Source organism: Rana temporaria, chromosome 8 (genome assembly GCF_905171775.1).
Source record: "Rana temporaria chromosome 8, aRanTem1.1, whole genome shotgun sequence".
In the NCBI taxonomy this organism is placed as follows: domain Eukaryota; kingdom Metazoa; phylum Chordata; class Amphibia; order Anura; family Ranidae; genus Rana; species Rana temporaria.
In genome coordinates this window covers 14,996,200-15,019,712 of record NC_053496.1, presented here as the reverse complement: position 1 = coordinate 15,019,712, position 23,513 = coordinate 14,996,200, and the positions used below count along the sequence as shown (strand labels likewise).

At 45.8% G+C, this 23,513-nt stretch overlaps 1 protein-coding gene across 2 annotated transcripts in view; it reads right to left on the bottom strand.

Annotated features, from left to right (window-relative positions):
• Positions 1-22,626, bottom strand: part of LOC120946694 (alpha-2-macroglobulin-like) — a 135,479-nt gene extending 112,853 nt beyond the window's left edge. For both annotated transcript variants that reach the window (XM_040361322.1, XM_040361323.1), the window contains exons 1-3: positions 22,519-22,626; positions 7,477-7,660; positions 3,719-3,878 (exon numbers count right to left, since the gene is read on the bottom strand). In XM_040361322.1, the coding sequence (XP_040217256.1) occupies positions 3,719-3,878; positions 7,477-7,660; positions 22,519-22,586 (412 nt within the window). In that variant the 5' untranslated portion in view covers positions 22,587-22,626. The remainder of the gene's footprint in view (positions 1-3,718; positions 3,879-7,476; positions 7,661-22,518) is intronic.
• Between the last annotated feature and the right edge of the window lie 887 nt (positions 22,627-23,513).

Below are 23,513 nucleotides of genomic sequence, written 5' to 3'. Positions count from 1 at the left end.
GGACACTTCGGACAATTTTGACACATTTTTGGGACAATTGTCATTTTCACAGCAAAAAATGCATTTAAATTGCATTCTTTATTGTGAAAATGACAGTTGCAGTTTGGGAGTTAACCACAGGGGGCGCTGTAGGAGTTAGGGTTTACTTTGTGTGTGTTTACTAGTGTAGGGGGGTGTGGCTGTAGGAATGACGTCATCGATCGTGTCTTCCCTATAAAGGGAATGACGCGATCGATGCGCCGACACAGTGAAGCACGGGGAAGCCGTGTTTACACACGGCTCTCCCCGTTCTTCAGCTCCGGGGAGCGATCGCGACGGAGCGGCTATAAACAAATAGCCGCGCCGTCGTCCCGGATCGCTCCCCGAGCGGACCCGACCTCCGCATGTACCGGGGGGGTCCCGATCGGACCCCCCACCCACGTCTAGGCAGGTACGTGATTGTGCCTGTCCGTGCCATTCTGCCGACGTAAATGTACATGAGGAGGTCGGGAAGTGGTTAAAAGAAGGACAGCACTACAAGTCACAGCAAAATAAAATAAAACCCGACTATTGACGCGTTTCGTGCTGAAACTAGTGCTTAGTCATAGCTATGACTAAGCACTATTTTCAGTGCGAAACGGTATCGTATACACAAAGGGCCAGATCCACATAGAAATGGACAGGCGCAGCGTATCAGAGATACGCTACGCCGCCGTATCTTACCTGGCTTTAAGTCGAATCCAGGAAGAATTTGCGCCAGAAGTTACGGCGGCGTAGTGTATTTCTTGCGGCGAAAATTCAAATCGGCGGGTAGGGGGCGTGATTTATTTAAATGAAGCGCGTCCCCGCGCCGATTGAACTGCGCATGCTCCGTTTCGAAATTTCCCGCCGTGCTTTGCGCGAAATGACGTCGCAACAACGTCATTTTTTGAACTTAGACGTGACTTACGTCCATCCCTATTCACGGACGACTTACGCAAAAAAAAAATCTAATTTCGACGCGGGAACGACATACTTTAACATGGCAAGTCTATCTATACGCCGCAAAATAACAGCTTTAACTATACGCCGGAAAAAGCCGACTAGAGACGACGTAAGAGAATGCGACGGCCGCGCGTACGTTCGTGGATTGTCAAAAAAAGCTCATTTGTATACCCGACGCGGAAAACGACGTGAACTCCACCCAGCGGACGCCAAAGTATTGCATCTGCGATCCTAAGGCGTACGAAGCCGTACGCCTGTCGGATCGAACCCAGATGCCGTCGTATCTTGGTTTCAGGATTCAAACTAAAGATACGACGCAGGAAAATTTGAAGGAAAACCGGCGTATCAGTAGATATGCCGGCGTACTCTCTCTCTGGATCTGGCCCAAAGTTTTGAACTACTTCAACTATGATTATGAGTTTTCTTCCTTTTTTTAAATGATTCATTTTATTATCTCATTCTCATTGACAGTTGTGATTTTATATCAATTTTAGCGCGCATCCAATAAATGAACTTGAATGAATACAGCAATTGCAATAGTTCTCCTTTCACTGGTCCCATTGAGCGCTGTGTTTTTGTTTATTTTTGTCGTCCACCTTCTCCAAAAGTTGCCAGCTGCACTGGGGTCCAGTTTTTTTTTATATGACACAATTGTTTTCAATGATTGCCAGTTTTTAGTGCCTAAAGACTTTTTTGTTCTCTTCGTGCATTGCATGAATCTATCTATGGTCGCTGCTGACACACCCTATTCAGGTGTCCGTCCCCTTTTTGGGCATCGGGCACCTGAATAACAGCGGTGGGGGTGTTTTTTGGAAGCACCTGATTAAAGCCATTGGCTCTAATAGGCGTCCAAAAATGTGAGAGAAGGGGCGCAACGCTGTGCGTTCGCTTGTCACTCAGCTGTATGTTAGCATAACAAAGGAATTCTCTTTACTAACCCTTTCAGCCAATCAGGTGTGCCGGGTCTGTGTTACCTGTCACCTGATTGGCTAAAAATGACAGGCGCTGTGATTGGATGCCTATCAGGCATCCAATCATAGCAGAGGACGAGAGGAGGAACAGGCGGGAGAAGACAATTGCTGGTGTTCTCATATTAATACCACAGGCAGTGATCAGCAAGTATTGTCAGTATTTGTGCAACTACATATCCCTGCAGGCCATTAGTATGTCTGGAAGGACAACAAGGAGAGGCAGGGAGTCACGAGCCGATAAAAGAGGGAAAACAAGCTCTGTGTCTAAAAGCAACAGTGCTGGTCGTGGACACGGTGCATCCTCGTCAGCACGTGGCCGTGGGACATGCTCGTCCTTTTCTTTTCGGCAGCTGGCCGTGTTCAGCCGCAACATGCCGAAGACTTGGTAGAGTGGATGACCAAGCCGTCCTCATCCTCCTCATTCTCTCTCACCCAGGCTCAGGGTACTTTGTCTGGCAAAGCAGCTGCCAACACGGCCTCTTCCCTCTGCTCAATTGCATCAGTCACTCCTTCCCTAGCCCCACCATGTCCTCCTGAGGAGTCCCCGGAACTGTTTGACCACAGTGTTGGGTACATGCTGCAGGAGGATACACAGCGTTTTGAAGGCTCCAATGATGGTACCCAGCTAGAGGAAGGCAGTAACGTGAGCCCAGAGAGAGGGGGTGCCCAAGAAGGACAGCAATCTGGCAGTCATGTTCCCCCCAGCTGCAGCATACTGCCAGGTTTCCTACAGTGATGAGGAGGGAGGGGATGATGAGGTCACTGACTCCACCCATGCTATTTTTCTCAATGATTTTCATCCATATTGCAGGGACCAGACATTACATTAAAGCTGTAAGCAGTTTTAAATGACTTTTTTTCCTATAGAAAGGGAATTTTGTGCAGGGACAGTTCTAAACACGGGAAACACGTGCCACTTCACAGGCATAATAAAGACACCCCCCCAGGTACGATATTTAAAGGAACATTTCAATTTTTTTTCACTTTAAGCATCATTAAAATCACTGCTCCCAAATAAAAGGCTGTTTTAAAACTTTTTTTTGCATTGATACATGTTCCCTGGGGCAAGACACGAGTCCCCAAATCAGTTTTAGGACAATAACTTGCATATTAGCCTTTAAAATTAGCACTTTTGATTTCAAAGTTCGAGTCCCATAGACTTTAATGAAGTTCTAAAGTTTGCGCAAACGTTCGGTCCGTTCGAAGGTTCTGATGCGAACCAAACTGAGGGGTGTCGGCTCATCCCTAGTCATCCCTAGTCAACAGCATAAACAGCCCCAGCAGGAGGCTCACGCTTCTGGTGCCACTTAAAACCATACAACATATAGGCAGTGGTCAAAAAACTCAGGGATACCGACAGTCTGCCACGAGGAGCAAAGTGCAGCCTGGCCGAACTGACCCAAATGGGAAGCTTCCTGAAGAGGTAAACGTGGCCCTTCTCTCTCCCACTCTACCGGAGCTGCTGCAGACGAGCACCACCTACAGTGCCAAATTTAGACTGCACCTGCCTACAAGCTAAGCATGGTTCTGTACTACCTTATGATTTATGTCCACAGCAGCAAAAAATAATAAATATTGTCTTGTTTTTAATACTCTTTGGTTAAAAAAAATATAGGGATTGTTATGCCATTTTCATGGCCTTGCTCTGTGTATTACATGTGCCCTGGACTTTCGGGTCTAGCAATGCCCCTGGTGTAGACTTTCTTGCGTATGGCACATGCATCTAACTGTTTTGCTTATTTCCTGGAATAGAACATGCCTACAAATATTTATAGAACAGTTACCAGTTTGTCCTGGTTTGTACACAGCTTTGTCTGTCTGAACTAGAAGGCTGGATCTTGTCTTCTTCACCAGAACTTTACTGCTCTTCACTATAGTTTCCCCTGCATTCTCTATGGAGATGTTCAATGTGGCGACCACCTCCGGCTCTACAGACTTGAAGACCTTGGCAAGAAAACAAAAAATAGGTTAGAGTTGTTTTGTAGGACATGTTACTTAAAAGTAAAAACCTGATTAGCCTCAATCATCCTCATTAGTCTTCCCCTCAATTGAGGGGGGTTTGGTGCAGCCGCAGCCAGGGCTGAACTGGGACAAAAATTTGGCCCTGGACTTCATCCAGACTGGCCCACTTTGACAGGTCTCTCCTATGGCGGCCGGACAACTCCTGCCCCCCCCCCCGGCCACCCAAGCCCCCTCTCCCCCTTCACCAGCCATTCTACTTTATTAGAGTAGAACGGCTGGTACTGGTATTCTTATAGGCAGTACCAGTGGGGAAGCTAGACATTATTTCACCCGGGGCAAAGAATCAGTTCGGTGCCCCCCCATGGGACAAGATTAGGCAGAAGTGAGAAACTTCCACGCCATAGCTGTTGAGTTAGCTGTCTGTCCCCTCCCCCATGCTCCTTATGGCCCCCCCCCCCCATGCTCCTCTGGTCCTTCCCATGCTTCTCTGCCCCCCCCAGGTGAGCACTGTGGGGAGGGAGAGGAGGTCAACGCTGCAGGGAGGGAGAGACAGAGGAGCGGAGGCGGGCGGCAGTCCGCTGTCACTGAAGCCAGCCCACTAAGCCATCGGCCCACCGGGAAACTTCCGGAAGTCCCAATGGCCACTGGCCAGTCCATCCCTGGCCGCAGCGCTGTTTGAGTATGGGCAACCATTGACACTTTCTGTAGCACCATTTATTCGTGAGTTCACATGTACTATTATACAGTATATTGATGTTTATATCTATGTATTATGTACACGCTGTGTGTTTTTTATATTGTATGTTTTATACTATATTCTAATTGAAGTTTATTCTTCTAAAAATTAGAAGCTCCTGAACAAGCGATATCTTTTAAATTGCAAAACATGTAGAGCTGTTTTAAACTCTCCAAGGATCCATTTGGCTACACCCAGGAGTCAATACTCCACTTAGCGCGGGCTTTGTTCTTCGTTACAGCCCCGCATCAATTATGTTGTGCAGACGGGGTATATTCTCAGGGAAACCATTTGGCGTAATTGCTATATATTTTGTTATTTGATTTTAGATGCATCAATGTATCTGTGTGACTATTACAATTTTGATAACTTTTATGTGCCTACAAAGTCAATTTTTCTTAAAAAAAAAAAAAGAAAATTCTCTAATCCCATCATCATTAGTGAACAAAATAATTGCCACAGCCCGCTGTATATCACATTTATATCAAAATACTTATTTATTTTAGAAAAAAGTAAGGGAAATTGACACACTAAAATCATCATACAATCTTGCATATTAATAAAACATCATGACCACCTCTCGGGTCATGCAGCTCAAACCACATAATTCAAAGATTGTAGGTAAAGAACAATTTTCCCTCTTAAAGCGGTTGTAAACCTTTATTTTTGACTTTTACCTACAGGTAAGCCTATAACAAGGCTTACCTGTAGGTATAAAGAATATCTCCTAAACCTGTACGGTTTAGGAGATATTCCCCTCGCAATGAGGGCGGCGCATGCGCAGGGGGGAATCCACGGCAAAAGATCCGGCAGCCGCCGGACCTTGCCGATTTTAAATCTCCCGCGCGCACGCGCGGGAGTGACGTCATCGCCGCTCCAGCCAATCACAGCGCTGGAGCGGCGATACCCGGAAGACACGCCGGAGCAAGATGACATCTCGCTCGGCGTGAACCAGGTAAGTGTTGTTCACCTCGTTTTGAGGTAAGTATTTCATAATCAGCTATTATTCGGTGCATACTAGCTGATTATGCATTTTGCCTTCCAGGTAAAAAAAAAAAAAATTATATATGCGGTTTACAACCGCTTTAAAGGGGTTGTAAAGGTTCTTTTTATTTTTTATTTAAATAACAAACATGTTATACTTACCTCCACTGTGCAGCTTGTTTTGCACAGAGTGGCCCCCGACCCTCGTCTTCTGGGGTCCCTCGGCAACTGTCTTGGCTCCTCCCCGCAAGAGCTAACCCCTGTTCTGGGAAGCGCTCTTCCAAGGGGGTTAGCTTGTGGGAGCACTCCCGTGTGATACAGTGGCGGCCATAGCCACCAAGTGTATCACTCAGCCCCACCGTGCCGTGTCATTGATTTGATCGACAGCAGCGGGAGCCAATGCATTAAGGTGATAAAACGCAAAGCTTTACAACCCCTTTAATGACCAGACCATGTTTTGCGATAAGCTGACCATTTTGGCACTGCGTTGCTTTAACTGACAATTGTGCGGTCGTGCAAAGTTGCACCCAAACAAAATTGATGGCCTTTTTTTACCACAAATAGAGCTTTCTTTCGGTGGTATTTGATCACCTCTGCGATTAGAGCTAAAAATAGCCACTGATCACTGTATAAATGTCACTGGAAGTGAAGGGGTTAACACCAGGGCTGATCATATGGTTAAATGTGTTCCCTGTGAGGTGTTTCTAACTGTATGGGAGGCTCAGCTGACTGGAGGAAGAGAGAGGCCGCTGTTCCTAATCACTAGGAGCCGACGATCACTCTCAGCTCCCCTGTCAGAATGGGGATCTGCCAGTGTCACATCCACTTTGTCACTGCCACTGACAGATCCCATTCTGCCTCTGTGTTGAGCGATCGCGGGTTTGCCGGCGGACGTCGCGCCCGGCCGAGCACGCAAGTACGCTCCGGGGCCATGCCGTGGGCGTGCGCGCCTGCTATATCCATTACATGAGGCAACGTACAATAACGGTGATTCACGTATTAGAGCAAGCGGCTGAAAAGGGATTAAAACCACCCCCAAAGCGATGTTGCAGCAGCGCTTTGCCTACGGTATAGCCGCGTGCCCGTTCATTTCAATGGGCAGGAGCGGTGGAGGAGCAGTATACACACACCGCTCCTTCACCGCTCTAAAGATGCTGCTATCAGGACTTTATTTAGCGTTCTGCTAGCGCACCCCGAGGGCTTTCACACTGGAGAGACTGGAGGGACAGCAGCGGCTCTTTCAGGGCACTTTGCAGGCGCTATTTTTAGCGTTATAGCGCCTGGAAAGCGCCTCGGTGGGAAAGGGGTCTTGGAACGAAGCCGTCAATCTTCACCCAGTCTTCCTTCCAGGTTCCTGGCCTTTGGCTGTTTGAATGGCCGAGCCGCAATGACATCACTGCGCATGCGCTTGGGAATCATGGCTCTGCACCGGTGACGTCACCGGCTGCTACTATAGCAAATATCTCCTAAATGGTGCACATTTAAGAGATATTTACTGTACCTACAGGTTAGCCTTATTATAGGCTTACCTGTGGGTACAAGTGAACCAGGGGGCTTTACTACCACCTTAAGCCAAGCTGTGTCAATTTTCTTACCATCTCCTCTATTTTCAGTATTCACTCAAACCTTACCTGAAGGGGTGGGCAGGTGGGAAAACAACCATCACCACTTGCACTTTCTTGGGATGAAGTCCCAGCATTCTCCACAGGATCCTGTGACTCTCAAACCCCAGTCAGGTTGGACCTCACTCCTTACCACAGCCCCCACATCTTAATCATCCCCTTAGCCATGTAGACCCCCTGTCCACTTTTCTCCTCCAGGCCAAACTTTATGCCTATTTTAAATGCAGACTTTTGTTACCCTGACTGGAACACAGGTGAATATGGAGTCTTGCTTGAAGCTCTTCTCCACAAGGGTTGTGTTCTTTTCTTTCAGATGTAAGGATATCTGTACTCTGCTCTCCCCCTGAGCCCCCTCCAGGTGTATACATAGGGTTTCAGAATGCTGGGAGCGAATCTCGGAAGGGAAGATGACCGCATAGTCCCTGAGAAGATGAGAGTGTATTTTAGAAACCATAAAAACAACAGATATAAAAGAATTGTGCAACATTTGTTTGTCTTTAAAAGTCAGTCAGAATATTTGTTCATGTAATGTATTCAAACCATTCACTGACTTTTTAAAAATATTCACAGAACAATAAAGCCCCGTACACACGATCGGATATCTGATGGAATCTAATCCGATGGATTTTTTCGTCGGATATCCGATGAAACTGACTTTCATCAGTCTTGCCTACACACCATCGGTCAAAAATCCGACCGTGTCCAAGCGCGGTGACGTAAAACACAACAAAGTGCTGAGAAAAATGAAGTTCAATGCTTCCGAGCATGCGTCGACTTGATTCTGAGCATGCATGGATTTTTCTCCGATGGAGTTCCACACAGACGATTGTTTTTCTCTAACGTTTTTTTATCCATAGGAAAAGTTCAAAACGTGTTCTTTTTTTTTTCACCGTTGGGAAACAAACCGATGGGGCCCACACATGATCGGTTTGTCTGATGAAAACGGTCCATCTGTCCGTTTTCATCAGACAAACCGATCGTGTGTACAGGGCTTTAGTCATCCTATTTTTTTATTTATTTGGAATTTATCTGATTGGTGGAAGTACGATAGATCTGGATAAAATTTCTATTTGATAAGTTGAGCTTATTCTTTTATTAGTACCACTAAATGTTTCTCGGTTTATATTCCTTTAATTTCTTTTTATATTTCCATATTTCTTTTTATATATGCATATGTATGTATGAGAATGATCAATACTGCTTATTTTCCTTGATAAGTTTTATCAGATATTGTTTTAAAGTAATGAACTCAGCATTGAAAATACAAGGGAAAGCTGTTTTGTTCAGAGGCCTCTACATTTTCTCCTTCTGTTTCTCATCTTTGGAATGTGTGCTCCGGCCCATCCCCCCTTCCTGTCTTCAGCCCACCAAAGGGATTTGGTGTCTTGTGAAAAGCAGAACTGTTTTCCAAATAAGGACTTCCATCTCCTCGCTACTATAGGTCATATTACCGTCTGAAATAAAGATGGCTCTTGGACTTTAGCAATATGTGCCATGTGCTACAGAGGGGATGGGTGAATGGGTGGGTCCGAGGGTGGTACTGAGGATGGAGTGGGTGTGAATTGTTTGGGTTGACCAATGAGAATGCATTTTTGTGATGTTGTATTTTTAATAAAACTAAAGTGAGGAGGGCTTGCTCTTCCTGTTGGGACTGAAGCTGAGAGAGGTGAGATGTGGAATTTATTTTGTCTGTAGATTTGCACATATTTCACCTTATTAATTTGAATCAGACGGTAGAATGGGTTAGCCCTGAGATTGTCAGGAAATTAATTAATGAGTCTACATCAGAAGGAGTTCCACATTTTGGGAGGCAGTAACCTTGGCACTGGTATCGTGTCCATTAGCATGCGCATCATACATCACACTCTAATGTTAGAATAGTTAATTAACCACCTCAGCCCCAGAAGATTTTACCCTCTTCCTGACCAGAGCACTTTTCGCGATTCGGCACTGCGTCGCTTTAACTGACAATTGCGCGGACGTGCGACGTGGCTCCCAAACAAAATTTACGTCCTTTTTTCCCCATAAATAGAGCTACCTTTTGGTGGTATTTGATCACCCCTGCGGTTTTTATTGTTTGCTAATATTCGCTATTGCAACATTGACTCTCCTCCCGGTCAATCAGGAAGCGGGTGCTGGGACCATCACCCGATTGACCAAAAGGAGAACCAATCAGATTGCCTGCCAGGAGGAGGGAGGAGACACAGGGGAAGCAAGGAAGCAGTCACCCGCAGCCCGGAGAAAAGCTGCAAGCTGCACAGAGCACTGCTTGCAAGATGGGGTAAGTGTGTGGCCCGACTACTGACTGAATGACCCTTAGGGGGGGTGCTGTCCATGACCCCAGTGACCCGACCGACTGGGAAGGGGGTTGAGTTGATTGTTTACCTCCACAAAAAAAGAAAAAACACCAGCCGCGACTGCTGTGCACTTTGCAAGTTCAGTTCTCATCAGAGCTCAGTGATTGTGGTGAAGCTCTGCTGATTTCCATCATCTAATCGTATGCAAGTAAAAATGTAGTTTTTATTTCATTTTTATTTTTTACCTAATAGGGTGTTTTTTTATGAAGTGAATTACCACATTCACTAAGCTCCAGAGAAAATGATTGCAACTGCATTTGCAAGGTGCACAGTCGATTTGCTCTTAGTAAATCAACCCCATAATGTACATGGGGATGTTGAGAGGAGTAAGAAGATTCTATAATATTCAAGAAACATAAAACCATCTCACTGGATTTTGGTTTGTATAGATAATGTGGAATATAAAGTAGTCAGAATGCCTCCTCTAAGCAAACATATGTAAACATATGAGATCATCTCTCATTGCCGTTTTACACAGAGACAGCAGTGCTGTCTCTGGAGAGGAGACCGATCTGTGTCCCTTGTACATAGGGACATAGATCGGTCACCTCCCCCAGTCACCCCCCTCCATCTACAGTTAGAACACAATATAGGACAAACATTTAACCCCTTCCCCACCCCCTAGTGTTAACCCCTTCAATGCCAGTCACATTTATACTGTAATTAGTGCATATTTATAGCACTGATCGCAGTATAAATGTGTCCGATGTGTCCGCCATAACGTCGCAGTCCCAATAAAAATCGCATATCGCCGCCATTTCTAGTAAAAAAAATAAATAATAAAAAATAATAATTCTGTATTTTGTAGGCGCTATAACTTTTGCGCAAACCAGTCGCTTATTGCGATTTTTTTTTTTTTACCAAAAATATGTAGAAGAATACGTATCGGCCTAAACTGAGAAAAAAAATGTGTTTTATTTTTTTTTTAAATTGGGATATTTATTATAGCAACAAGTAAAAAATATTGTATTTTTTTCAAAATTGTCGCTCTTTTTTGTTTATAGCGCAAAAAATTAAAACCGCACAGGCGATCAAATACCACCAAAAGAAAGCTCTACTTGTGGGGAAAAAAGGACGTCAATTTTGTTTGGGAGCCACGTCACACGACCGCGCAATTGTTAGTTAAAGCGACGCAGTGCAGAAAGCTGAAATTTCACCTGGGCAGGAGGGGGGTATATGTGCCCAGTAAGCAAGTGGTTAATCCAAAAATCCGAATTAAGGTCGAATCTGTCAATTGAAGGCTAATAGTGTCCGTCGAATGTTCTAAGAAGATTTGACGAAGCAGCTAAACTGTACAACGCCGCGATCGTACATTTCCAGTCGAATGCTCCGCCCACAAGCTATAGAAGAATTCTAATGTTGTATGACACTCGTAATAATTATATTTATTATTATTATTGGTCAATCAACATTAGAATTCTTCTATAGCCTATGGGCGGAGCATTTGACCATAAATGTCCACTCGTGGCAATCGTATGTTTTTAGCTGCTTCGTCAATTATTCATGTCTCTATTAGGGATGAGCTTCGTATTCAAATCAAACTCATGTTCGACTTGAGCATCGTATGTTCGATCGTTCGTCGAAATACGAACAAAACGGGTCGTTCGCGCCAAATTCGAGTTACGTTTCAAAGACCATAATTCACTGCGGCATCGCTGGCTGATGATTGGCCAAACATGCACTATGACCCGCATGCTTGGCCAATCACAGCTTGCAAAAAACGGAGAGCCATAATTGGCCAAAGCCAGGGTGGCTTTGGCCAATTATGGCTCAGGGGGGTTTAGTACACGCCCCACACTATAAAAGGCCGCCTGCAGGTCGGCCTTGTGTAGTGTGTTGCGGTGGTTAAGAGGACAGAGAGAGTGTAATTTTTTGCAGGTAGATAGAGCAGGCAGGCAGGCTAGTCAGTTAATGTTACAGTGTGTAGAGGATATATATACATCCCAGGTGTTGTACATATATTTATACACTGTATAGTTTAGCTAGATCAGTTCTTCCTAATTTACTGGCAAGCAGGTGATTGTGCTAGCTTCAGTATTCTTACGTGGTTTATTGCCTGTGTCCTCTGTAGTTTGCACCTAAAGCTACTTGGTGTGTACTGGCCCTGTGCTCTGTAGTATGCACCTAAAGATTCAGGAGCAGTGATTTTAATGATGCTTAAATAAAAAAGAAAAATTCCTTTAAATATTGTACCTGCTGGGTGTCTACAGTATGCCTGTGAAAACGTCTTTGCCCGAGGGAACATGTATCAATGGAAAAAAAGTTTTAAAAACGGTCGTTATTTCAGGAGTCATGAAAAAAACTACCGTTTTTAAAACTTTTTTTCCATTGATACATGTTCCCTGGGGCAAGACCCGGGTTCTCAAAGACGTTTTACGACAATAACTTGCATATTAGGCTTTAAAATGAGCACTTTTAAATTCGAACTTTCAAGTCCCATAGACGTCAATGGGGTTCTAAATGTTTGCGTGAACGTTCAGTCCGTTTGAAGGTTCTGGTGTGAACCGAACGGGGGGGGGGGGGGGTTGTTCGGCTCATCCCTAGTCTCTATAGTGTCCAATCTTTCCCTCTATGTCAAATAATCTTGAACTAATATAGTTGGGTTAGGCACATTTGACCGCAGATTTGATAGACACAGATCGCTATTGTTGAATCTTCTATCTATATCGAACTGTTGTCGCAATGAAATGAAAATAATCTTTCGGATTCTGCGCGTTCATTATCGTTTGTTAAAACAAAAGCAAAAATCCCAGAAATTCGGACGAAAACGAATGCACGTGTCTAAATGAAGATCAGTAGAACCCTTTGAGGATCTAGTATAGCCATTCTCAACTAGGGTTCCTTGAGCTTTGGTTGGTTGACCTGCCATTTAATGGTGCCTGCCAGTGGCGGTGCGTCCATAGAGGGCGCAGGAGCGCCGCCCCCTCTCGCTCCTGCACCACGACTGAATACAATACATGGATTTATGCATTGCATAAATCCATGTATTGTCACTGCCGCCCACTATTCAGATGGCCGGCCCCCTGTTGAGCGCCGGCCATCTGAATAACGGCACCTGGTTGGCTTAGGAAGTGCCTATCAGAGCCAGCGGCTCTGAAAATTATAGCCTGAACATTTCAGAGGTCCCTCTGCAAAAAAAAAAAAGGTTAAGAAAGGCTGATCATTAATGGGACATTGTCCAGTTCACTAAATTGCAGTATTTTCTTATGTAAAACAGCTGAGTAGAGGAAAGTGAAGTAATAACCCATTCCCGGAATATACTGTATACAGAATAATGACCTATCTGTGTTTGCGTGTTTTACTCGATGTTGATTAGACCTCTAACCTTTCAGTAAACAGTCGTTCTTCCTACAAACTGAGGTCTAACTAGGTCAAATAATGAAACTACAGTGTAAATAATCAACTAATCATAACCACTAACATCATAGTCCACAGCTAGAGCTCCATGCATCCCTTAGTTTACAATGCTTACATTGTTGGCCCTGAATTCCTGTATCTGGGTGAAATAAAAAGAAATATATTCAGTACATCACTGCTGCAATGTGTACACATTTCTCTTAACCACCTACAAACCGGAAGATTTCCCCCCTTAATGACCGGGCCATTTTTTGCAATACGGCACTGCGTCGCTTTAACCACATAAAGGCCGCACGACTATATACGTCAACAGAATGGCACGGCTGGGCACATGGACGTATACATACGTCCTCTTTAAGAGCCCAGCCGTGGGTCGCGAGCGCGCCGTCAAAGCTCCGTGACCGCGCCCGTGGGACCCCCGGACCCGATCACCAGGGGTGTCGCGCGATCGGGTCACAGGAGCTGAAGAACGGGGGAGAGGTGAGTGTAAACAAACCTTCCCCGTTCTTCTCTGTGGCAGTGGCAGTGATCGTCTGTTCCCTGATATAGGGAACGACGATCACTGATTTCACACATCCAGCCCTGCCTCTTTACAGTAAGAAACACACATGAGGTCACACTTAACCCCGACAGCGCCCCCTAGTGGTTAACCCCTTCACTGCCATTGCCATTTTCACAGTAATCGGTGCATTTTTATAGCCCTTTTCGCTGTGAAAATGACAATGGTCCCAAAAATGTGTCAAAAGTGTCCGAAGTGTCCGCCATAATGTCACAGTCACGAAAAAAATCGCTGATCGCCGCCATTAGTAGTAAAACAAAATTATTACTAAAAATGCCATAAAACTATCCCCTACTGTATATTGTAAACGCTATAAATTTTGCGCAAACCAATCGATGAACACTTATTGTAATTTTTTTTACCAAAAATATGTAGAAGACTATGTATCAGCCTAAACTGAAGGAAAAAAAAGTTTTTTATATATTTTTTAGGGATATTTAATATAGCAAAAAGTAAAAAATATTGAATTTTTTTTTTAAATTGTTGCTTTATTTTTGTTTATAGCGCAAAAGATAAAAAACACAGAGGTTATCAAATACCACCAAAAGAAATCTCTATTTGTGGGAAAAAAGGATGCCAATTTTGTTTGGGAGCCACGTCGTACGACCGCGCAATTGTCAGTTAAAGTGACGCAGTGCCGTATCGCAAAAAGGGGCTAGGTCCTTAACCTGCATATTGGTCCGGGTCTTAACCGGTTAACTGACAATTGCGTGGTCGTGCGATGCTGTACCCAAACAAAATTGATGTCCTTGTTTTCCCACAGAGCTTTCTTTTGGTGGTATTTGATCACCTCTGCGGTTTTTATATTTTGCGCTATAAACAAAAAGAGACGCATAATTTTGAAAAAAAAAAAAGACAATATTATTATATATATTAGTATTTTTTTTTTTACTGGTAATGGCGGTGATCTGCAATTTTTAGCGGGATTGCGACATTGCGGCAGAGAGATCAGACACTTTTGACACTTTTTTGGGATCATTGACATTTATACAGCGATCAGTGCTATAAAAATGCACTGATTACTGTGTAAATGTTACTGACAGGAAAGGGGTTAACACTAGGGAGGCAATCAAGGGGTTAAATATTTTCCAAGGGAGGTGTTTCTAACTGTGAGGGGAGGGGACTGACTGGAGGAGGCGAGAGATCGCTGTTCCTAATCTCTAGGAACAGCAGATCTCTCGCTACTCCCCTGTTAGAACGGGGATCTGTCCGTTTACGTTGACAGATCCCCCTTCTGGCTCTCTTTCCTATGATCGTGGGTGGTCGGTAGACATCGCGGCCGCCGGCCACGCGCATTGAGTCCCCCACCATGCAGGGCGTGCGCGCCTGCTATAGTTTTTAAAGGAGCCGACGCGCACATATGGCAATTTGCTGGAACAAGCCGACCTGCCGCAGTATAATGACAGTAGCTGGTCGGCAAGTGGTTAAAGGTAAAGGCTTCATTTCCATGGACGTTTTTGGACGTTTTTGCAGCTTAAAAACGGCTCTCCATGTTAGTCTATGGCCCATGACGTTTTTGAGCTGTAGATGGCTGAGCCGTTTTTAAGCTGCAAAAAAAACATGGGACCAGTGCGTTCTGAAGCTCCAGCCTTAGAGCTGTAAAAACGCCAGACGTTAAAAAACGCTCAAAAACTAAAAAAAACGCGCAAAAACGCTAAAAACCGCAACCGCTGCGTTTTGGAGCTCCAGCTCAAAAAATAAATAAAATAAAATAAACATGGACAGGCGTTTTTAAGCTGTAAAAAAGGCTAAAAAAGTGGCTGTAAAAACGTCCATGGAAATGAAGCCAAAAAGTTAAAAATAGCTGTTGATCTGGCAGAAATTCAGTGTGCTCTTATTTTCTTGCTTGAGTTGGCAAATTCTCATATCCACAATATAAGGAAGGGGAGGGGGGGTCTGTCTGGGGAAGAAAATTCTCAAAAGACTGCTAACACTGCTTGGGATTTCAGTACAGCAGGTATGTCAACTAAAGCAGGAAGTTGATGCTCATCGTATTTCTGGCAGGATCAATAGGTGTTTTTTTTGTACTTGCTGCATTTTAAGGAGACAAAACATGGGCAGGTGTGCATGTACTGCAGAGATGTACTCACCAAATAATGTTTTTGGGTTTCTTTTGCCAAGACACACTTTAAATAGAGTTATTTCCTTTATCTCCCTTTATCTTATGTTGGGAGGTAATTCATTTACATGGCCTGCACTTGCCTACATGTCGCAGTCCAGGATGGTATACAAGATATTATTTACCGTATTTATCGGCGTATATCGCGCACTTTTTTGCCCTGAAAATCAGGGCAAAATCGTGGGTGCGCGATATACGCCGATACCCGCTTTCCCGCGCCGAGTTTTGAATACTGCGCCGACATATACCGAGCGCAGTACACTCAGGTATATTCGGCCAGTCTCGGCTTCTTCCGCGGTCACGTCCAGGACGTGAGCGCGACAGTTGCCGAGCCTGCCCGAGTGTACTGCGCTCGGTATATGCTGGCGCAGTATTCAAAACTCGGCGCGGGAAACGAGCGGGGAGGACGCGAGGACGCCGCAGAAGGACGCCGGACCCGCCGAAGAGGACACCGGACCCGCCGAAGAGGACACCGGACCCGCCGCAGAAGGACACCCGAACCAGCAGAAGGACAGCCGGACCCGCGGAAGAGGACACCGGACCCGCCGAAGAGGACACCGGACCCGCCGAAGAGGACACCGGACCCGCGGAAGAGGACACCGGACCCGCCGAAGAGGACACTGGACCCGCCGCAGAAGGACACCCGAACCAGCAGAAGGATGCCGGACCCGCCGAAGAGGACACCGGACCCGCCGAAGAGGACACCGGACCCGCCGAAGAGGACACCGGACCCGCCGCAGAAGGACACCCAAACCAGCAGAAGGACGCCGGACCCGCCGAAGAGGACACCGGACCCGCCGAAGAGGACACCGGACCCGCCGCAGAAGGACACCCAAACCAGCAGAAGGACGCCGGACCCGCCGAAGAGGACACCGGACCCGCCGAAGAGGACACCGGACCCGCCGAAGAGGACACCAGACCCGCCGCAGAAGGACACTCGAACCAGCAGAAGGATGCCGGACCCGCCGAAGAGGACACCGGACCCGCCGAAGAGGACACCGGACCCGCCGAAGAGGACACCAGACCCGCCGCAGAAGGACACCGAAGCCGCAGAAGGACACCCGAAGCCGCAGAAGGACACCCGAAGCCGCAGAAGGACGCCGGACCCGACGAGGCCGCCGATGGACGCCGCGCAAGACACCAAAACTGTAAGTACAAAAATAACTTTTTTTCCACAGGATTGGGGGTCACTTTAGGGGTGCGCGGTATAGGCGGGAGCGTGTTGTACCGCGATAAATACGGTATTATAAAATTGCAAAATACAATCAGCTACCTAGAAAAATATATCCAACATTTTAAAGCTGAATTATTGGGCAACTACAGTAAGAAGATTTTGGCTCAGGCAGTCTGCCTGAAACATACCGGGGGTTTTGACAGTTAAATTTTATAGAAATGAATATATCCAAAGCATTACTTAAAGTGGTTGTAAACCCTTTACAACCACTTTAACCTACAGGTAAGCCTAGATTAAGGCTTACCTGTAGGTGCAAGAAATATCTCCTTAAACCTCCACAGATATTTGCTAAAATCATGGGCGACGCTGTCTACGGCGCATGCGCATGAGCCGTAGACAGCGGCGCAGGCGCACTGTAGTGTGACGTTCTTCATTGAGGCCGCGCCGTCACTGCCGGCTCCCGTGCACATTCGCGGGAGTGACGTCATTGCGGCTCCAGACAATCAGAGCGCCGGAGCCGCGATACGCGGAAGTAACCACCGGGCAAGATGTCGGCTGCCCGAGCGTTGGAAGAGGACGGCTGCCGGGACTTTGATCGGAGGTGAGTATTATGACAATCAGCAACGTGTGGCAGGTGACGTGGCAAGTGACAATTTGCAACTCGTGGCAAGTGACAATTCACAATGTTTGGCAGGTGACGTGGCAAGTGACAATACGCAACGTGTGGCAAGTGACAATTCACAACATGTGGCAAGTGACAATCTGCAATGTGTGGCAGGTGACATGGCAAGTGAAAATCAGCAACATGTGACAGGTGATGTGGCAAGTGAAAATCAGCAACATGTGGCAGGTGATGTGGCAAGTGAAAATCAGCAACATGTGGCAGGTGATGTGGCAAGTGAAAATCAGCAACATTTGGCAGGTGATGTGGCAAGTGACAATCTGCAACATGTGGCAAGTGACAATTTGCAATTCGTGGCAGGTGACATGGCAAGTGACAATCAGCATCTGGTGGCAGGCAAGTGACAATCCGGAACTTGTGGCAGGGACGTGGCAAGTGACAATCCGCATCTGAAGGCAGGTCGACGTGGAAAGTGACACACTCGAGGCTCCCACTGATTCTGCATTATGGTGAGTTGAACTATTTCATTTTATATTACAATGTAATAATAGAAATAATGCACTTCAATCATCCTGACACCATAACAACAATGGTGCCATGATGATGAAAGCACTAACACCAGCCAAAGCCCAGATAAATTACCCTAAAAAAAATATTCTGGCAGTGCCCCTCCCGAGACTAGACTCTGGGTCCGCCCCTGCGGTGCACAGAATTATTTGGTAGCGCTGCTTTGCCCTAAGGCAGGGATCTTCAAACTATGGCCCTCCGGCTGTTGCAGAACTACACATCCCATGAGGCATTGTAAAACTCTGACATTCACAGACATGACTAGGCATGATGGGAATTGTAGTTCCTACACAACTGGAGGGCCATAGTTTGAGGACCCATGCCCTAAGGACTTTCTTTTGGAATGAACTTTATGGTTTATTGATTATATTGTATAATATTAATATAGTGGCTGCTAATTCCATCAACTTTCATCAAGAATATTTAACCCTCACCTAGATTGTAGCGCTGGATAAGTGACCTTGTTTACTTTATTTTGTTGGAGGTCTCAGAGATGCTGCCTGTGAGTCATACCAGCCTCCCTGAGTCACTCAACCCTGACCCAGAAAAACAGCACAGTCTTGGCTGCCAACCAAGCCTGAACAATTTACCTACCTTACTGAGGTCAAATGGTTTAAAAAAATATTTTTTTAGCTTTGGTACATGTCCTGCCCTGACCTGGGGGGCAGCGCTCAGTCCCCAGTGCCATTTTTGTTACAATCCCTTGCCTATTAGCCTAGAAAATGACCAGAACAGATTTTTAACATTCAGGTTTCAGTGACATTAATGGGGTTTGGATTCAGCATCCGAAATTTGCTCACATTCGCCTAACCTTGCTTGAACTGAACCCCCCGGGTGTTTTTGGCTAATCACTAATAGTCATTCAGTGTTCTACAGTGTAACTGTGTTGCCAGCCACTTTAACCGTCTGCAGACTGCCTAGCAACGATAAACACTGGCAGAATGGCACGGCTGCGCAAAGCAACGTATCTGTACGTACCTGTACGTTGCTTTGAAATTCCTGCCGTGCGAGCCCTGTGACCGTGCCCGCGGGACCCACAGACTCGATGTCCGCCGGTGTCCCGTGATCGTGTCATGGAGCTGCAGAACAGGGAGATGCCTATGTAAACAAGGCATCTCCCTGTTCTGCCTAGTGACAGGACACTGATCTACTGCTCCCTGTCATCGGGAGCAGTGATCGCTGTCATGTCACTTGTAGCCCAGCCCCCCCCACAGTTAGAATCACTCCCTAGGACACACTTAACCCCTTGATAGCCCCCTAGTGTTTAACGTCTTCCCTGCCAGTGTCATTTACACAGTAATCAGTGCATTTTTATAGCACTGATCGCTGTATAAATGACAATAGTCCCAAAATAGTGTCAAAAGTGTCCGATGTTGCAGTCACGATAAAAATCGCTGATCGCTTCCATTACTAATAAAAAAAAATTATAATAAAAATGTCATAACTTCCCCCTATTTTGTAGAAGCTATAACTTTTGCACAAACCAATTACTATACGCTTATTGCAAATTTTTTTTTTTTACCAAAAGTATGTAGAAGAATACGTATCGGTCTAAAATTTCGTTTTTTGCATAGATTTTTTAGGGATCTTTATTATAGCAAAAAGTAATAAATATTGCATTTTTTTTTCAAAATTGTCGCTCTATTTTTGTTTATAGGGCAAAAAAATAAAAAACGCAGAGGTGATCAAATACCACCAAAAGAAAGCTCTATTTGTGGGGGGGGGGGGGGAGAAGGTCAATTTTGTTTGGGTGCAACGTCGCACAACCGCACAATTGTCAGTTAAAGCGACGCACTGACGAATCGCAAAAAGTGCTCTGGTCAGGAAGGGGGTAAATTCTTCCGGGACTGAACTGGTTAATAGCAAATGGGGTGGCATCCATACTTAATGACTCTGTGCCACAATTTGTGCATTGTGGTAAAATGCCCTTTTTAATGGCTGTCACCCCACTGAGGAGATGTGAACAGGCTCTTAGACCCCTTTCACACTGGGGCGGTTTGCAGGCGCTATAACACTAAAAATAGCGCCTGCAAAGCGACCTGAAACAGCCGCTGCTGTGTCCCCGGGGGCTTTCACACTGGAGTGGTGTGCTAGCCAGGGCTGTGGAGTCGGTAGATAAATGTTCCGACTCCGACTCCTCAGTTTTATGTACTTCCGACTCCGACTCCGACTCCTCTGTATTAATATGCGAATGTATTTTATACATTCCTTGAGGGAAAGAAACGCAACCTACCACAGGACTACTGGCTGGGAAGCCAACAGTCTACTGTATTGCACAGTTTAAGCAAAAGACAAACACAATGAAAACAATCAAGTGGCTGGATAGTAGCAGCAGGCATAAACATCAGGAACAGGATCTTTACCAGTTCAAAAATACAAACCACATTATTTGGTTGTTTTAGAACAAAAATAAAGCTTATCTATAATGAACCAAAAACAAAATCAGTAAAATCTAGAAATGGTTTATATTAATCTTGAAATGTAGTTCTAGGCTTAGCAAATGCAAATCAATTCAATGTAGAGTTCTAAGGAAGAGAATTGCCACTGCCAGATCCTCTTTCATAGAGGCTCTTAAGTCAGACTTTATTATTTTTAGGGCTGAAAATAATCTTTCGACACTGACTTGGGTGGGTGGCATTGCAGTAACTATTCTGGCCACATCACTAACGATCTCTGGATAAACAAGGATGGCTTCTTCAACAGTAAGTTTTGATGAGCGATCATACTTTTCAACTTCTTTTAGTGCTTTATAAAACTCCTGTTGGAATTTTTTTATTTGGACACTTACTGGTTCTCTAACATGCGTTCCCTGTAACAGCAGAACACAACACTATGGAAAGTATAAGTATTGCAGCTCCTAATTGTGCGTTGCGTGCCATATAGTGAAGCACATGAAAAGCGCGCTTCTTCACGGTCACTTAACGTGTTCGTTTTGCGGTTACGTGAGGCACTGCATGCATTGGTCTTTATTCTTACAGTAGAGAAGTCATTAATTATAACTTTTTGTGAATTGGGACATTTAAACTTGCTTTTTTTTTTTTTTTAATTCCAATCTAAATTTAGTAGGAGTCGGAGTCGGAGTCGGTGCATTGTTTGCCGACTCCGACTCCGACTCCAGGTACCCAAAATTTCCCCCGACTCCGACTCCTCGACTCCGACTCCGACTCCACAGCCCTGGTGCTAGCAAGACAGTAAAAGTCCTGCTAGCAGCATCTTTGTGTATACCGCTCCTCCACCGCTCCTGCCCATTGAAATCAATGGGGCACCGCGGCTATACAGCCAGCAAAGTGCCTCTGCAGAGGCGTTTTGCAGTGGTTTTAGCCCTTCCTCAGCTGCTAGTGGGGGGTAAAGGCACCCCGCTAGCGGCCGAATAGCCCCGTGAAATTGAAGGTAAAGTGCCACAAAAAATAGTGCCGCTTTACCGCCCCCAACGCCCCCGCACCAGTGTGAAAGGGGCCTTATGCCGCGTACACACGATCATTTTTCGGCATGAAAAAAACGTTGTTTTTCAAAAACGTCATTTATAATGATCGTGTGTGGGCTACACATCATTTTTCAGTATTATGAAATACTTACCTTCGATCGAAGTATGTCTCCCGGAGTTATTTCCGGGTTTGCGGGAGCTGTGATTGACCAGAGCCCTTGTGAGAGCCGCCAGTCACGGCCCAGCTACTGAAGAAACTGCACGAACGAGCCTTTCTTCAGTGTGCATGTGCCGATGACGTTGCTGTGCAAGTTTAGGAGATATTCACGGTACCTATAGGTAAGCCTCATTATAGGCTTACCTGTAGGTAAAGGTGGTGTAACAGAGTTTAGAACCACTTTAATGCCGCGTACACATGATCTGGCTTTTGCCCGGGTAAAATAGAACATGTTCTATATTTAAACTCCGATGGAATTCATTGGAATTTCCGATGGGGCATACACACGGTCAAAATTTCCTATGGAAAAAGTCCGTCTGACTTTTTCCATCGGAAATTCCGATTGTGTGTAAGGGGCTTTAGACGTCAACAGCAGGTACCTACCCAACATCACCTAGAAATGTTTAAGATCCCTTTCACACTGAGGAGTTTTTCAGGCGGTACAGCGCTAAAAATAGCGCTGCTATACCGCCTGAAAACTCCTTCACTGCCTACTCAATGTAAAAGCCCGAGGGCTTTCACACTGAGGCGATGCGCTGGCGGGAGAGAAAAAAATCTCCTGTCAGCAGCATCTTTGGAGCGGTGAGAGGAGCGGCGTGTATACCGCTCCTTCACCGCTCCTTCCCATTTAAAGCAATGGGGAACCGCGGCAATACCGCCCGCAATGCGCCTCTGCAGAGGCGCATTGCGGGCGGTATTAACCCTTTATCGGCTGCTAGCGGGGGTTAATACCACACCACTAGTGGCCGATTCCCGCGGCAATCCCGGCGGTATAGCGCCGCTATTTTTAGCGGCGCTATACAGCCACCGCGGCTCCCGCTCCAATGTGAAAAGGGCCTAACTCTGCAATAACACATTTACTAAAGCAAAATGAAGTTACTTACAGTTTGGCTTCCACAGAGCAGGAGATGTGAAGAAGGACTAGACCCGCACACAACACCCAGGACACCATTGTGCAGGGCTGCAGGAATTAGTTAAACTGCCTGAAAAGTATGCATCTGCCTTTGTATTTTTTTCTTTCTCCACCCCCACCCCCCCTCCTACGCTGCAGGACATGGGCTTCACAGCAAGGCCACTCACCTCAAAACAACAAACATGCTTTAGGCAATAACTGGTCAGCAGATGAGTTGCAGGGTTAGGAGGATTTGCAAATAATTACTTCAGATATTGCGTTTTTATGACTCGTGCATCTACCCACAGTTCCGAAGAACTTTGTATACTTACTGAGATGGTCAAGCTTTTAAGATTTTGGTATAAAGTACACTGTTCTTCACCCATGACAAATCTTTAATGTATACCTATTTATTTTAATTTTTTCAAACTCAAACAGCAAATCTTTTGTGTGCTGAGCACAGAAACCTTTGTGTCTAAAGCCAGATTTTTTTTCTTTGTTTAACCACTTCCTGACAGCCGTACGACTTTATACGGCCGCAGTGTGGATCTTAATTTCCGGGAGGCCGTCTATATACGGCCTCCGGCCACTGGGGGGCGCGCACGTGCCCGCCGCATCACTGAGATGCCGATGCACGTGCCTGGTGGCCGTGATGTCCGCCAGGCACCCGCGATCGGCGGTTACAGAGACAAGGACGTGGATCTGTGTGTGTAAACACACAGATCCACGTCCTGTCCGGGAGAGAGGAGACCGATCTGTGTCCCTTGTACATAGGGACACAGCATCGGTCACCTCCCCCAGTCAGTCCCCTTCCCCCACAGTTAGAAACACTATGCAGGGTACACATTTAACCCCTTCCTCACCCCCTAGTGTTAACCCCTTCAATGCCAGTCACATTTATACAGTAATTAGTGGATATTTATAGCACTGATCGCAGTATAAATGTGAAGGGTGCCAAAAATGTGCCAAAAATGTGTCAAAAGTGTC